Raw genomic sequence first — 17,020 nt, forward strand, 5'->3', positions numbered from 1 at the left:
ACGCTGAGTTAGCCATTTTGTTCACGTCAAACTTTGACGAACTCCTCCTAGGCGTTTTGCCCACCGACTTCAAAATCGGCGTACGTCCTCTGGACAAGTGGGGCATCTAAATTTATCCATTTTTTTGAGATACCTCTTACGGTCTGTGTGCGGCGCAGCCGCAAAGTTGGACAACTTATTTTGGAATATTGCAGATCTAAAAATTGGGAAAATTGCAGAATCGCTCTAATCACCACATTTTTACGCTTCACACTTTAAGGAACTCCTCCTAGGGCGATTGTCCGATCAAACTCATATTTGGGGAAAATCATCTACACAAGCGGGGCATCAAAAGTTATCCATATTTTGATTCTAAGTGCTACGGTCTCTGTGTGGCGGACCCGCAAATATATGTCACAAATGGGAAAACAGCGAAATCTCTAAAATGACCACATTTTTACGCTTCACACTTTAACAAACTCCTCCTAGTGCGATTGCCCGATCAAGCTCATATTTGGGAGAAATCATCTACACAAGGGAAGCATCAAAAGTTAGTCATATTTTGATTTTAAGTGGTACGATCTCTGTGCCGTGGAGCTGCAAATATAATGTCACAAATGGGAAAACGCCAAATCTTTGAACTGTTCAAATTTACGCTTCACACTTTAACAAACTCCTCCGTGGGCAATAGCCCGATCAAGCTTTACTTTGGGAAATATCATCTACACAAGCGGGGCATCAAAAGTTATCCATATTTATATTCTAAGGGCTACGGTCTCTGTGCGGCGGCACAGAGACCGGCGGTGACACTTGTGTTGATTTGCACTGGATTGGCCATGTCCAATGTGTCGCCGTCTGTCAAGTTATTTTTTAATTCAACACACAATAAGGGCGCCATCTTTATCAAGTCGAAAGCGCAGAGTCGGAAGGCCGGCGGCCCGCGAGGGCCATTGGATGCCGCTTGCGGCTTTAATTTAAATCTCTTTTTTTATTTGTATAATTTTAGTTATTTTAGTCACAATTAGTCCAACTAATTGCTGCTGTCCTAGCGCTTGATCTTAACATTATAAAACTTCATACCGTGTCTTTTCCCCCTTCAGTCCAGCAGCCCGACCCGAACCAGCCCAGAGCAGAGGGGGCCCAGATGGCTCCGTCCCAGGGCGAGCAGCTGGGGGTGGTGACCAACTGGCCCCCGTCCCTGGAAGCGGCCCTGCAGAGGTGGGGCACCATCTCCCCCAAAGCCCCCTGTCTGAGCACCATGGACCCCAACGGCAAACCGCTCTACGTCCTCACATACGGTACGCCAGCGTTTGATAAAGATATGACGGAGTTGACGGTTGATTTAAAGTGATTAAAAGATGATATAATGAATGTTTAATGATGACAACTCATTTTAAGTTTCCATGTAAATCTTTATTCGTCTGTTTTTTAATGTCAAATTCACAATCAAATTTCTATTTCCAGGTTGAATTATTATTATTATTATTATTATTATTATTATGCAATAGCTTAATAAATTGTTGTGACACTTTAAACTAAGGCTCATTAGCAAAGTTTTTATAACGTGTTAACAAGCACTGGTTATTTGTTATTAAAAATAGTCTAATAAGCAGCTTATAAAGGCTCCTACAAATTATTTAACATTTATAAAGGTATTCTAAGTCTACAAATGCTAGTTTTATGCCTTAAAATTGCTCACAAACAAATATCTAGTGCTTATTATTGCCTTATAAATAGGTTCTTTATTTTAAAACATTACTAAAATACTTTGTCTACCGGAAATATTCGAATGAGAAAAATCTCTAGGTGGGACATTACGAAACCGTGCGTTAGGTATCGCCCTCAAACCAGGAGGTAACCATGCCACACAGACTATCACTGTCCATGTTTCCTTGCAACTTTTCTGCTTGAGTTAGAACGATACATATGTTTTCAAACTGTGCATTACAAAGAAAAAAAATGTGATTTGTGACTATCCATATGAGGCCCTACTTTGGATATTGCAATACAAATCTACTACACAGAAATCCAAGTCATGTTGGCCATCCAGAGTGCTATAATTTTAGACTCCTATAAACTTAGCTGCTATACAATATGAGTTTCCATACACAGTGGAATGGTAGCTAGTTATAAATCTGAAATGCCCTGCACAGGCTGAGTGCCGTTAAATCACTGCTGCTAACGTTTGGCTCTGCTCGGGCCCTTATCCAGATTACTCCAGTCTCTGCGAAGGCTGTAATTTATACAGAACTTGTATACAACTTTACTGCATGGAGAAAGTCCGGAGAATTTAAAGTCAGACTCCTGATTGAAGTAGAAATTAAATTATGATGACAATGACACTGTACATTGTCCTCCTGATGATTGTTTTTGTGTGACTTTGTGAGTTTCCCAATCCGTGCCATTGACCCCAATATCATTCAGTCATCCACTCATTTATACATGGGCAAAGTGGGTGAAGTGTTTTGCCTAAGGACACGGCAACCACTTGCACTTGGTTAGAACTGGGACTAAACTGCTGACCAGACTAGGTTGAGCGTGCTCAGGTTGGTGGAAGAGCGCTCGTACCACTGAGCCACTGCCTCTAAAGGACATTGGACTTTTGTTGAGCTTTTACCTATGCTATTGTTGTGCTCTCATCTAAAATGGAGTATTCAGCTTAATTCACATTTTAATTATTACTATTTATGAGGTCATCTTCTCTGAGCCTCCCAAATCACTCCTGGGATTTTTGTGTCAAGGGAAAAAATCGTAAACCATCACAATAACTTGCTTTGACGCTTAATTATTTGTTTTTTTTCATGTTCATTCCCACCGCTGACAGCAGAGGGAGCCCCAATGCCTAATTGGGAAGTGTAGTTTCTAAAGTGTGTTTTCCAATTGTCAACGTTAAGGTAAAAAGGTTGAATAAAGGATTTTTGACGACCGATCAGAGTCTCATTTCCTCGTGGCGTGGACAGCTCCCACATGTCAATCATTCCCTGCGTGCCACTGCACACCTGCAGCCTTGTTCTGGCTCGTTCCCAGGATATCAGCACATTCCCCTGGCTGTGCATGCGTGGTTGATATATGCCGGTGTGTGTTAAGCGAATCCATCTAGTTCCTTCAGTGTCGTTCTGCGCCTCGGACCGCGAAGTACAAAAATGGCTGAGGGACGACAGAGAAAGACTATGTTCGAGCTGGCTCAGAAGAGACGGAAAAAACAGTCGCCAATTTCTCAAATCGTGGACAAATCCTCTATTCAACCTTTAAGGTGAATTGGTAAAAATTGTGGAATGCCGTACTTATCCCAAGGTGAAAAGCATGTTTAAAGCTACAAGAATACATAATATATCCTCTTTAAATCCTAATTTGTGGCATAGTTTAAATAGTTCTGTCTTTCTGGGTAGATCAGTAAATAACACTGGCTCCCATGACCATCATGCCTGATCCAGTTTGGTCCTGGAATCTATGGTGTGTTGGGCCTGATTAGTACTTTGATGGGAGACTGCTGCAAACACCAGTTGACACAGTGGGACATGAGCACAAGACACAACAAGTATTCACTAGACTCTAGTACTTGAGCTCTGTCCTTGAGCAAGACATCTCACCCACCCTCCCTATGTCTGCAGTGTGAGGGACTGGATGGTCGCTTCTCCCCCATTCCATACGCTACACTGCCATATCTTTTCTTTTTTCTTCCCAGTAGGCTTTACTGTCAGGAATATACAGAATGAAATGGGGGATGAGAGAAGGGAGGACATGCATAAATTGTCAGAATTGGGAATCAAACTCGCAACACTGCGGCCGGCTGCACTTGAATCCTGGCATATGTGCTGTGCCTAAACCGCTCGACCACCGGGCAGCACTACACTGCCATATCCAATAAAGCCTAGGGTCAAAAAGAATAATGCACTAAATTGTAAAACAAGTTGAATTACTTTGCTGTCCAAACATGTCCGGATCACACATTCTGTTAGTCTCTTATATCTGACTTTGAATAGGAATTTTTCACTTCTAACACTCAATAGAACCTAGTATAAGTAAATAAAGACACATTCCTGGATGCATTCCCTTGTATAGTATTTAGTTGTGATGCTGATGATGGCGGTGCCTGGTCGTCTGTGAAACGCCTCCCTCTGCTCCGGAGCCCTCACAGACGCCGTGTGAGTTGAATTTCAATCCCGGCGCGCGCCTATCTCTCATTCTCTCCACGTTCAGTCCTTTTGAAGTCTCCGACAAGGGCACGCTTGTTTTGTTACCTCCGGTCTCCGCCCCCTCAGGATTCAGGATTCTCCCACCATCCCCGAACTCAACTGCGCTTTGACTAACCCCATAGAATCAGGCTGATCAAATACTACGCTCCTGTGGATTTATGAAAATAGTTGCTGTGATACAGATGGACTGGATAAATCCCCGCAGGATTTTGGCCAATGCCCATGTTTTGGGCCAATGGAGTACCGAGAAAAAATATCTCCATGGAGACAGACAGGTTGCAATGTTACAGGCCAGGTTAGTGGAGAGAAAACCCAGATGCAAGTTTTTAAAGTTTATTTCTTGGGTGAAATCCTACTCTGTGAGGCTTTAATTTGGATTGAAAACACTGTTGCTTCTTGTAAGACGAGCAACAATTGTAGAATGTTTCACTAGAAGATAGTCTCACTAATATTTGGAGTCCTGGCCCCAGAGGACGGCTCCTGCACATGTTTTTAGTGGCAGGGGAAACCGAAGCACCTGGAGGAAACTTACACAGGGAGAACATGCAAAGTCCACACCACCTGGGAGTTGGAACCAGGAGCTTCTTTCTGTGAAGCATAACCATGTCATATTTATACATTCAAGTGAACCTACATAAGAGGTTGCTGCAAATTATTTATACCTTCGACAACAACTATACAGTACATGTTGTCTTTTTGTCTGCTTTTATTTTAATGTAATGTGTTGTGTCTGTGGTGTCAGGAAAGAAGAAGAATACAATACATTTATATTGAAAGGCACAGTATTTGACTTTCTGCAGACAGGTCATTCCATAGAAATTAAAAACATTACTCCAGAACATTCTCTATGGAGATTGATACGGTTCATGCCATATTGTGGTATTGTATAATTAAAGCTGTAGGAACAACATTTCCATGGAAACAAGAAGGAGTCATGTTTGTGGAGATAAAAGGCCACACTCTGTTGGAAACAAGTTATTTAACTAACTTTCAACTAATTCATCACAAATCTGACAAAAATGTATAACAATTAATTGTAATAATGATACACTGAATTGTAAATGTAGACATTGGTTATTATACTTGAACAATGAATGAACGGTTTAACCTGTCGCCAATGACAAAGCTGTTCATAATAATGTGTGTCTTGTCGAATTTTATACCATACTTGATTCATTTAGTAGGTTTTTAATTAGTTTTACGCACATGGTGTTAAATTAAAGTGCAGTCCATTTACCATTAGTCCTGACTCTTCCTCGTGTCCAACATGAGCAGGTGCTGCTCCGCCTGTCACTCACACAGTCACAGCTCATCGTGCACAGCAGAGTCCACTCAGCCCGGCCTTTCCTCAGAGAGAGGCACGTCCATCCTCCGTGTCGCATTTCACTCACAGAACAAACTGTAATAAAAACAGGACAAACCATGAGTCAAAACCCAAGACCCTTCATAAAGCCGTGCGATTGAGTGAAACTTAAAAATGTTAAAGTTAAGAGTTAAAGTGTGTTACATCTTACATGAATGAATGAACAGGAAGTTGAAACCCACAATTTGTAGTGATTGATTGTGTGATTTAATTCCAAACTTATAACTGTACTATTATCTATTATCCACCATTCCACCATCATTTGTGACCTCCTTTCTCTTCCTCTCGCTCCCGCTCCTTCCATCCGTTCTATCTGTGTCAAACATCAGCACAAGTAATTTAAAACCATACAGAATCCTGCTCGACTCGCTCACGCGCCGCTTCTTCACCTGTCATTCTGAATTAAGAGGAAGCCATTCTTTTCTTCACAGCAATAACGAACACAGCCCAGCGCGGCGCTTATGAAACACATCAGATAATATTTAATACCGACAGGCTGGTGTTCAAATGGATATATGGAAATAAGCGGAGGAATCACAATCATTATTTCCTGAAATTGCATGAGGTTTGAAATACAAAGAAATGTATAACTGCAGATTGGTAATGATTGCACTTGCATCACTATTCACCTCACTCCAATGTATTGCGGTATTAACTAGTTCCAAGCTCATCGTTGATATTCTTATGCATGATTTTTTTTGGGAGGCGTGTGCTTGGTTTTATTACAGTTACTTTCAGATACTGTGACGCTTTATTATTAGATGCAGACAGCATGCAGCAGACTGATTTTGTCTCAAAGTCAAGATGCTATTATGAAGGAAATAATGAAATTGACTCATTTACAAGAAAAAGGTTTAGTTTTATGTGGCAAATATTTATTTTTTTATCCATGCCATTTTTGTGGTGCTACTTATTTATATATGTTTGTATTTGTATTAATAATGTGTCACTATAACACATTTTAAAGTGAGATATTGCTACAGAAAACGATAATATCGAAGCTACTTTATACCACTGAAAAAGCACCTCAAAGCAAGATAAACCCATTAAACCCTTTTCTAATTGAATCATATTGTAAAAACAAGACCAGCAATACATATACAGTACAATAAAGTATACCAGTGGTTAGTTGTAGTATCTATAATGTTGTCATATAAATGTTAAATATGATTACAACTCACATGTTATCATAAAGGTCTAATGCTACATAAAAATAAGAAAATAATCTCCATGATGCAAAGAAAATATGTGACGAATATTGAGCCTGAAAAAATATTGTTTACCTATGATATATTGAACGATAAGTCGATATAGTAAGTCTAGTATGTGTAAATATCTTTGTGAATGATTTTAGATGTTTAGAATGTTTCAAATTTCTTCCCATTATTACATTCTGTTAATAATCTGATACTTTTGTGTGTGCAGGTAAACTGTGGTGCAGGAGTGTGAAGGTGGCCTACAACCTGCTGCACAAGCTGGGCTCTAAACAGGAGCCTCTGGTGCGGCCGGGGGACAGGGTGAGTGTCAGCACAGCATTAAAGCCTTTTACACACAGTAGGATAATTTGCCCGATTTAGGTCCCGATTTGCCTCTCCTTGACTCCCTGTCGCAGCAGCCAATAAAGTTAGAGCGTCAGGGGCAGACTGAATGACGGAGCAAGCGAACACGGAGGAATACTTTATTATTCACCTCTAGTAAAGCTGATTAAGTTAAATTGTAGCGTTCTCATCCATTTCTTTCCAGTTTCATAACACACAGTCCACAAAACATCTCTATTAAAGGGGCTGTTTGAAATCTGAAAAACGGAACTGATTAATTGACCTGATGGTTTCGCACTTAATAAAGGAAGATATGCAGGTGCACTTAAAAGCCTTTAATTTTCTCAAAAAAACTAGTGTGTTTTATAATCCAGTGCGCTATATATATATATATATATATATATATATATATATATATGTATTAATTCTGGTTGTGCTTATTGACCTCGAAGCGATTTTGTGTGATACACGTTTTGTTTCGCTTGATGCGTCCTATATGAAAAATTATCGAAAATAGACCATTCATTAACAGTGCGCCTATAGTGTGGAAAATACGGTATATTTTAAAAGCATTTATTTGGGTGAAAGTGTTTGAATAAATCCATACAGCGAAAATGAATGAATGAATGAAGCTGCTGCAGATTAGCTTCAATAATCAGCGTGCTCCTTCCTGTGTAGTTTATCTCCAACATCTGTGCAAAACATTTAACTAATCTGCGTTTTATGACAGAATATTAACACAGGTTTTTCTTGCTTAACTTTAAGTGCAACGTTATGTTTATTTTGAACACTTTAGCATCGCTTTACTCTTGACAAGAAACAGCCTCACAACTTGTAGCTTATCCTCACAACTTGTAGCTTATAGTGCACGGTCTTTACTCGGCAGTATTTGCACTCAAGGAACATAAGATTTAAAGTCTTGTAAGACTCTCTCCTTGTCTCACTTTTTAACATTATTTAAGACTCTAAAATTGTGTGCATCAGATTTTTAAAGGCTTGTGTGTGATTTATACCTAAGCTAATATGATTATAACTTACAAAATGACAATGGTCAGAGCTTTACACAGCTTTTTTCCCATGTTTTGTGGTAATTACATTAGCTGACACTGTGATACATTAAACTTGTTTGTCAAATTGTATTATCATAATTGTCAAGATTTAGAATGCCTTCAAATTACCAGTTGATTAATAATATTTGAATATATGTAATTGCTGCAGAACTTTACCAAGTTTGCGGTTGTTTGCAGTTACATGGAACATACAATATACAACAATATACAATTTTTGTAATAAAAATAAAAAATCTGACCAACCAAACCGCATTGGGACAAATTCTCAGCTGTAAACCATATATTTACAAGTACACACTTTATCGCACAGGATTAATCATGACATACATCCCAGTCTTCTCCCAGCCGTGGAAATAACACTGTAATAACTCATTGAACTGTAGAGCGTGTTTTTTGAGCCGAAACGAGCTGGAAGGCGAGTCTCTTTTAATTACAACTCTGCCCATCGCAAACCTGCCTGTTCACGTTTACTACCCCTTTGTACGTGCCTATGGAGGGACGTGTCGGTGATTACAGAGGAGACTAATTAGTGGAGGAAATGATACAGAAATAGCTGGTGCGTAGCGTATGAGGGCTGAGGCAAGAGCTGGAGGGAAAAACAGGCTGCTAGCAATCAGATGTGCTGTGATGTAAATGGATTTTCAAACAAAGTGAATGGAGAATTTGCTGACAGCGTGGTTTGGACTTATTGTTGCATATTTAATAGAACAAATTCACAAATGAGAGAGGCTAGCAGTTGACTTTCAAACATATGAGCTGAAAAGTGTGCATTTTGATCATACTTGCGATAATACTGGGTTAAGATAATACAAAAAATGTAATCCTAGTCCAAGTAAGTTTTTGTACGACTATTCAACTATCCAACATATATCACCGGTTGGTTTAAAATGTATCTTTCATCCATCCATCCATCCATCCATTTTCTACCGCTTGTTCCCTTTTGGGGTCGCAGGTGACTGGAGCCTATCCCAGTGACTTCGGGCCTTAGGCGGGGTACACCCTGGACAGTGGCCAACTTGTCGCTTATCTTTCTTTACCTTTCAATTACCATTATCAGAACTAAATAATGGCTTCCGCTGGACTTAACACGGTCTTGAAATACCCTAAATTTGAGCTTAGTCTTTACTTAACTGTAGGTGGACAAGACATCACTTTAAGGTGGCTTAAAACATAAAGGCCATAGTTTAAAAGAGTGAAAGGACTGGCCAGAAGTCTGTAACTGTTAGATTTAATATGTGTAGTTTCTGGGCATTTCCACATGGAACAAAAAACTGGCACAAAGCTGTATTTGGAGCAATAGACCAAAACATTTAAGGAGTTGTACCTGATTTTTTTCTCCCTCAAGCATTTGCAGCAGTTTTTTACTTTCCTAATGCCTAATGAGTACGGGTCAAATGATTCACCTACAGAATTTAATCATTTTATTGTTATTTTCCCCTTAAGCTCTGCCACATCAATCGTTGCTCAGCTAGTTTTCCTTGATCCAGGCAAAGTATGACTGCAAAGTCAAATATACTTGTAAATGATCGAATATATCTTGATACTGGATAAACATTAGATATACACTCAACTAGCATTGTTTTCTGTTCAATGTTAAATGTTGAATTTGGTTTTTATTCTTGTGCTGTGTCACCTTCAAGCATCTGCTGCTGTCAGTTTGTGTCTGAGGACAGTTGTATCAAATCAATTTGAATGGTTGAAAAATATTTGGTTTGTAGTCATATCATTTGTATGCGGAATGCATCATATCTCTCTAAAACCCTTTTGTACACGCCTACTTCTGAGCATCCTAATTATTCACAACTTTCAGAGGTCAGAGCAGAGTCACGGTAAAGCTAACCTGCTTTGCTGAGAATAAACCGCTCTATAATTCGATGTAGACAGCACACAGCGGTCTCAGTTTGACCCTTAGAGCTGCTGTTACAATATATCTGTCCTTTAGCACTTTGAGGTTCCATTTAGCACTTTGAGGTTCCATTTAGCACTTTGAGGTTCCATTTGAATGTAAAGTGCGTTATAAATAAAATGTATTATTATAATTATTATTTTGTGCTTCGTTTATGGTTTTGTGGATATTCAGTTTTACTATTTCTTTCAAAAAATAAATAAATCTAGAACTGTAATAGTTAAATATTTTCCAAAAGACAGCAATACTTATCTTTTCCTAAACATTCCTAAAAGTAGCTGCTCTCCTTATGCTGTGGTATGTAGTGTGTAGTGATCCACACATGCTTGTCTGAGTGCTGTTCTAGTATTATTATTACTGCTCTCAGGTACTCCACATCATACTACTGCTATAGTCCAGCTTATATATAAAAGCTATTAGGCAGCACTTATACAGCCACTTGTGTGTTATCACCACGACATGCAACCGGAGCCCGGGCCAGATACAGTACCATGATGTAAGACAAGCAGGAAGCTGGACAGTCACAAATGTCTCAGCATGTGGACGTAATGGACAGGGATAAGTGTCTTTGGCTACGTTTTTCTAAATAGAATTATATCAAATGTGATCCAATCATCCAATAATGTTATTCCAGTCCTAAACCTGGTTAAACGGGGTGTGTTTGAACCGGGAATAAAGAAGTACCTAAAATTGGGTATATATATATATTTTGGTCCCATAACGTTATTCTGCTGCAAATTAGACATTTACTAATACTTTCCTAAAATACACATTTTATTAACATGATGCATTAAAAGGAAAAACAAAATTTCTTATGATACTAGCCCTTAAAAGCATTATTATTGCCAAAAAATTAACCTGTTAGGGTCATAATTAATGTAAAAATGTCCAAACGTCATACTAATAAGCAGTAGTAGTGTGTTGCTAATTAGACATTTAATAAAAAAATCCCTATTAACAGAGTTAGATTATGCCAGGCTCCAAGTGCAGCCGGCTGCAGTGTCGTGAGTTCGATTCCCGACTCCGACAATTTCATCCCTCATTTCACTCTGTACTTTCCCGACAATTAAGCTTATGGGACACAAAATATTAAAAAAAGGAAAAGAAAAATATATTAATAAGAGACAAATACTAATTAACACCAAATTAACCACTTGAAAAAAAAATTGCTGTTATTTATGGTTTAATAAAATGTACCGTAAAGTCAAGTGTTACCATGTGCTGTCACAGCACTAATTATTGTCAATTTCAAAAGTGTTTTCAAAAGTGAATACTTAATACACAGCACTGCTGTGTATCAAGTATTCACTTTTGAAATATGATTATTAAAATGAATGGCATTGCACATTTTCTTAATAAAATTAAGTCATGAAATTATAGTCAGTTGGGCTTTCAAATTTAAATAGGTTTTTTCATGTTTCAATTCAATTTATTTTTGTAACGCCCAAAATCACAACAGCAGATGCCTTGGAGAGCGACAGTGAAAAACGGATTCAACAATTTTCATAGGGACGAGGGACCATGTTCCAGGGTCCCCTGTCCTTAGACCCACCTTCTTGGCCAGGATAAACTACAAAACCTCCTTGGGAAAAAGTAGAAACCTGGAAGAGTTCCACAGTGAAGGAGAGATCTGACTCTCACAGACAGACAGGACGCGAGATAGACAGTGGAGCTGGAACCACTGGAAGAGAACCAGTTCTTCAGGAGGAGAACCAGTTCTTCAGGAGGAGAACCAGTTCTTCCATGCAGAAGAACCGTACATATGGAGTAGAGACATATTCATCTGAATGAATATGTGGTCAAAATGTTCAGGACTAATCCCTGGTTTAGTGGGTTAAAGGCCCATAATAACAGTGTAACTGGCTCTCATGTTGACAGATGCAGCTGCTGGTGTTGGTCTGGTGTTTTTATAAGTGTTCTGTTGTAGTTTGGTGAAATGTTTTGTCCATTTCACTAGTTTTAGTGCTGAAACGTACGTTTTTGACGTGCACACTGTTCAACTCGACGGCTTTGGTCTGTGCGGTGCGGAGCGCTGGTAAACATTAGCGACAGATCACTCAGCGGCTGGTATTGACAAACGCAGAGCGGTGGCGAGTGACTGGGCTTTGCTTTGCTCTGCTGAATAAACTAAAGACGGCAGAGATCTGGAGTTCAACAACGACCGCTTCGTGACAAAAATAAATCTTGACTGATGCACTTCATGTGTAAATGCTCCTCCTTCTCTCAAGCCTCCCTGTATTATCTAAAAACAGACAGTGATTAATCTACGTCAATCCGTGAGTCATGCGTCAATTTTTATGAGTCAACGTGTTAACTTTAACAGCCCTACATGGAAAATATGATATAAGCCTTAATTTCATGACAGATCAGTGCCATTTAACTAAAATAGCGAGGAGGTGGCCACTGTCCACTGGGATAGGCTCCCGTCACCCACGACCCCGAAAGGGAACAAGCGATAGAAAATGGATGGATGGATAGTCCCATTTCTTCGTCCAAAGACTGCTCCAAACATTATATGACAGACTGACAGACTTACTGACTGAATTGGCCTTGTCAAACTGCGTGCAATATGTAGAAAATAACTCCGGGCCAAATTTCTGTGGATATAAAATTCCTATACTTATATTATATAAGAATAAGAATTTTAAGAATAGGAATTTTAAGTACAGGACTTAAGGAGCCCCAAGCTCCTTAAGTCCTGTGCAGATGAACTGTGTGGAGTTATGGAGCATGTCTTCAACATGAGCCTGAAGCTGAGGGTGGTACCACAGGTCTGGAAGACCTCCTGTCTGGCACCTGTGCCTAAGACACCGAGCGCCCCAAAGACCTCAACAGCTTCAGGCCAGTGGCTCTCACGTCCCACCTGATGAAGACACTGGAGCGGCTAGTCCTGGACCACCTCCGCGCCACCGTGAGCTCAGCCATGGACCCGCTGCAGTTTGCATATCGGTCTGGCATCGGAGTGGAGGACGCCGTCATCTCCCTGCTGCACCGCTCTCTCTCTCACCTGGAAAAGCCTGGCAGCTCTGTGAGGATTCTGTTCTTCGATCTTTCCAGCGCCTTCAACACCATCCAGCCGCTGCTCCTGAGGGACAAGCTGGAGACGGCTGGTGTGGAGTATGACCTGGCAGAGTGGATCCTGGACTACCTCACAGACCGACCCGGGTTTGTGAGAGCCCGGAACTGTGTGTCTGACACTCGGACCTGCAGTGTGGGGGCGCCCCAGGGCACTGTCCTCGCGCCCTTTCTCTTCACCCTTTACACTGCAGACTTCAGACACGACACGGACAGCTGTGTCCTGCAGAAGTTCTCTGACGACTCTGCCATCATCGGACTCATCACGGACGACGATGACGCTGAGTACAGAGGACTGGAGCAGGACTTTGTGGACTGGTGTCAGCGGAACCACCTCCTCGTCAACGCGGGGAAGACCAAGGAGATGGTGGTGGATTTCCGCAGACGCCACCCCACTGCCCCCTCACCAGTGAACATCCAGGGACGGGACATTGAGAGACTGGACTCATACAAGTACCTGGGTGTTCATCTGAACCACAAACTGGACTGGACTCATAACACAGACGCACTGTACAGGAAGAGCCAGAGTCGGCTCTACCTCCTGAGGAGACTCAGGTGTTTTGGAGTGACAGGGCCACTCCTGAAGACCTTCTACGACTCTGTGGTGGCATCAGCTCCTGTAGGTGTGGCCTGCTGGAGCAGCAGCATCACAGAGAGGGAGAGGAAGAAGCTGGACAAAGTAATCAAGAAGTCCAGATCCGTCCTGGGCTGCGCTCTGGACTCGGTGCAGGAGGTGGGGGACAGGAGGGTCCTGGCTAAACTCACATCTATGCTTGACCATGAGTCTCACCCCCTGCAGGACACTCTCTCCGCTCTGGAGAGCAGCTTCAGTGAGAGACTGATCCACCCTCGCTGTGTGAAGGAAAGGTTTCGCAGGTCTTTCCTTCCTGCTGCTGTCAGACTTTATAACAAACACTGTTAGTCCTACTGTGCAATTACTGTCGTGATTCATGTGCAATTACTGTTGTTATCACATGTAATGGTATTTATTTATTTATTTATTTATATCTTTATTATTTTGCCCCTCCATCCCTTGTTGGGAAATGGGAGGTTTTGTCTATAGGTTAGTTTTTGTTCCTACTTCCTATAAGTTATCTGTCCTTTTCTTCTTCTGTATCTACCTCTATATCTACCTGCGTTGCATCAATGAAAGGATTATCTTATCTTATCTTATTTATCTTGGGCAATGGTGATTTTTTGAGTAGTGGTCACCATTAACACAAACCGATTAGATTAGAAACATTGTAACATGTTATACATTTTTATTTACTACTTTTAACAGTTGACTTGTCCTTGTCCGGTCTGTAGGTGGCGCTGGTCTTCCCCAACAACGACCCTGCTGCCTTTATAACAGCGTTTTATGGTTGTGTGCTGGCTGAGGTGGTGCCCGTGCCCATCGAGGTTCCACTCTCCAGGAAGGTCAGCCTGCCTTATCAACGCTCACATTTTGCTTAGTTTGACGATGACAGTTGTTTCTTTTTGACTAGTAATACTTTTTTTTTTCCTACTGTAGGACGCAGGAAGTCAGCAGATCGGCTTCCTGTTGGGCAGCTGTGGCGTGACGGTGGCGCTGACCAGTGATGCGTGTCATAAAGGATTACCCAAGAGTCCCACGGGAGAGATACAGCAGTTCAAAGGTACTGTGTTTTTTTTTTTCATGGTCACGTTAGGTTTGGTAGCGAGTTTTGTCCAAACGGATACACACTCTTCATCCTTCTGTCTGTTATTTGGTCCGTCTCACAGCACAACAGTGGAAGATTAACGTTTTACAAAGTGACAAGAACAAGCTGCAAAACACACAACATTTTTTATTAACCTTTATTCCAACAAATATGAGTGTCACCATGTTTGTTTTTCTTGTTGTCTTTTTATTACGATTTGGTGAATTCTCTGTCTTTTAGCACCCTCTGGTGGTTATTTCACAGAGCATGGCTGAAAATGTAAAAACGGTTGGAAGGATAAACTACGCTGGGAACGCACAGACCTGTTAACGTACGGAAATGGAGCTTAAATGAGTGATGGATTTGCTGATTTTTTGTGTGTAGTTTGTGCCCAAAAGTATTTTTATTTCACAGCGTGCATTTGTGGATCACACGGCTGATTAATAATGGTACTTTGAACAAAATGGTGCCATGCAACTGAGCAAGACACTTCATCATATTGACCAATCACAATAGGAGGGGAGGTTGCACGTTTTGGTTTTAATACAACTGGTGCAATCTCAAAATGAAGGATGAACTGAGGAGACAATACACCACCTGTTCCTTCCTGTAAACACGTGGCGGACATGTGGAGAACTCTGTGTGTACTTAGATGCCCGCTGCATGAAACAATCACAACAATAAGCACATTAGAAGAGCGTTTGGATGTGTACTCGCTCATTTTAGATCAGCAGGGATGACAAATTATGGTCCATCAGATTACGGCAGACTAGTTTTGGTTGGCTGGGGTAAAAAGTGAAAGTTAAAAACTATAGGAGCTTCAACGTGTTTGTTTGCGCTGCTAAGAGTAATTAGCTTGTGAGCAACGCAGTTCCTCATGTCTAAAAGTCAAATGCTTTACAAAAAAAAATATTTTGTTTGCCAAAAGTGTGGTTTTATGTATTATAGTTTTAATTTGCAATTGTAGCTATAAAGTTTTATTGCTAATGCTAAATTGCTAGACGTCCCTGAGTTCAGTTATTTGTTCCTTGACCTACTTATAGACATCAGTTCTTTGATGAAGAACATACTCTGGATTTACTTTTACATGTAAAAGTAAAGTACAAATAGGCTATAGACTAATGGATAGTTCTAGAAACGTCAACACAAGTTTTGCGATCATTCATTTTTATTTGTGCTTGGACTCATTAAATGCCCATACACATTTAAAAAAGACAAATAGGGCAAACCACATCCATCTTACCGCCGTGCCCAAACCCAGTCCCCTTCTTCTCCTTCTCCTGATGGACGCTCCGTGTGATGGCGGCCGACAGCTGGAAGGACTAATGGACAGAGAACCGGAGAGAGTAATGTGGATCGATAAAACAAACACAAAAGAGCAGGAACGTATCAGAGAATGGCTGCACGGATAAGTATGAAGGAGCAGAGGAATGAGCGGCGCGTCCGGGTGAGCAATGATCATGTGCAGGAGGACAGTAGTCACACAGTTGAGTTTTACACGTGTCCTGGTTACTTTTAATTCTTCTTCTTCTCTACGTATGGAAAAGTCGATCACATTTAGAGGAAGTGTAGACTTGGTAGAGTGCTCATCCTCTGGTCCGAAGGTCAGCGATGGAATCCTGCTCCTGAAATAGATATCGTGATGTAAATTTAGTAGTAGTGTTTTAGAAGCCACTGTAACGACACTGGGTCGATATTTAAAGGGGATTTATAATTGTTTTTCCTTCACATTTACCCTCTCGATTGTATGATGTATTTAGCGTGCACTCTGTAGGAGTTGCAGGATGGTTCTGTGCTGAGTGATTGTAGCAGAGACTAACATCTGATTCATACTGGAATTGGAAGGACAAAATTAAATCTGGTATTTTCATTAAATCATTTGAAGGAGCAAGAAGAGTAAATGTTTAAATAATTTCATATTCTCAACATAAAGCCTTAGTCACTTGTAGATTTACTATGACTCAAGTAGTAGTAGAAGTATGGGCTCTGATGTCCTCCGCTTGTTTTGGTCAGCTTGAAATCTGCATCGCTGCCTGTTGATTTTTCAGCGAGAAACAAATACAGCAAATGTGCTTTCCTTCTTCGTCAGTAGTCCTGGTCTCTGGTTTAGTCCTGGTTCAGTCCTGGTCTCTGGTTTAGTCCTGGTTCAGTCCTGTTTTCTGGTTTAGTCCTGGTTCAGTCCTTGTCTCTGGTTTAGTCCTGGTTCAGTCCTGTTTTCTGGTTTAGTCCTGG

General features: G+C 40.8%; 1 protein-coding gene across 4 annotated transcripts in view; it reads left to right on the top strand.

Annotated features, from left to right (window-relative positions):
- LOC140356635 (disco-interacting protein 2 homolog C) overlaps nt 1-17,020 on the top strand; it is a 179,185-nt gene that overhangs the window by 107,181 nt on the left and 54,984 nt on the right. For all 4 annotated transcript variants that reach the window (XM_072441766.1, XM_072441769.1, XM_072441768.1 and 1 more), the window contains exons 8-11: nt 1,080-1,277; nt 6,964-7,055; nt 14,436-14,546; nt 14,641-14,764. In XM_072441766.1, the coding sequence (XP_072297867.1) occupies nt 1,080-1,277; nt 6,964-7,055; nt 14,436-14,546; nt 14,641-14,764 (525 nt within the window). The remainder of the gene's footprint in view (nt 1-1,079; nt 1,278-6,963; nt 7,056-14,435; nt 14,547-14,640; nt 14,765-17,020) is intronic.

This window comes from Eucyclogobius newberryi, unplaced genomic scaffold (assembly GCF_026437365.1).
Source record: "Eucyclogobius newberryi isolate DKJ021-1_F unplaced genomic scaffold, fEucNew1.0.hap1 SCAF_12, whole genome shotgun sequence".
In the NCBI taxonomy this organism is placed as follows: Eukaryota; Metazoa; Chordata; class Actinopteri; order Gobiiformes; family Gobiidae; genus Eucyclogobius; species Eucyclogobius newberryi.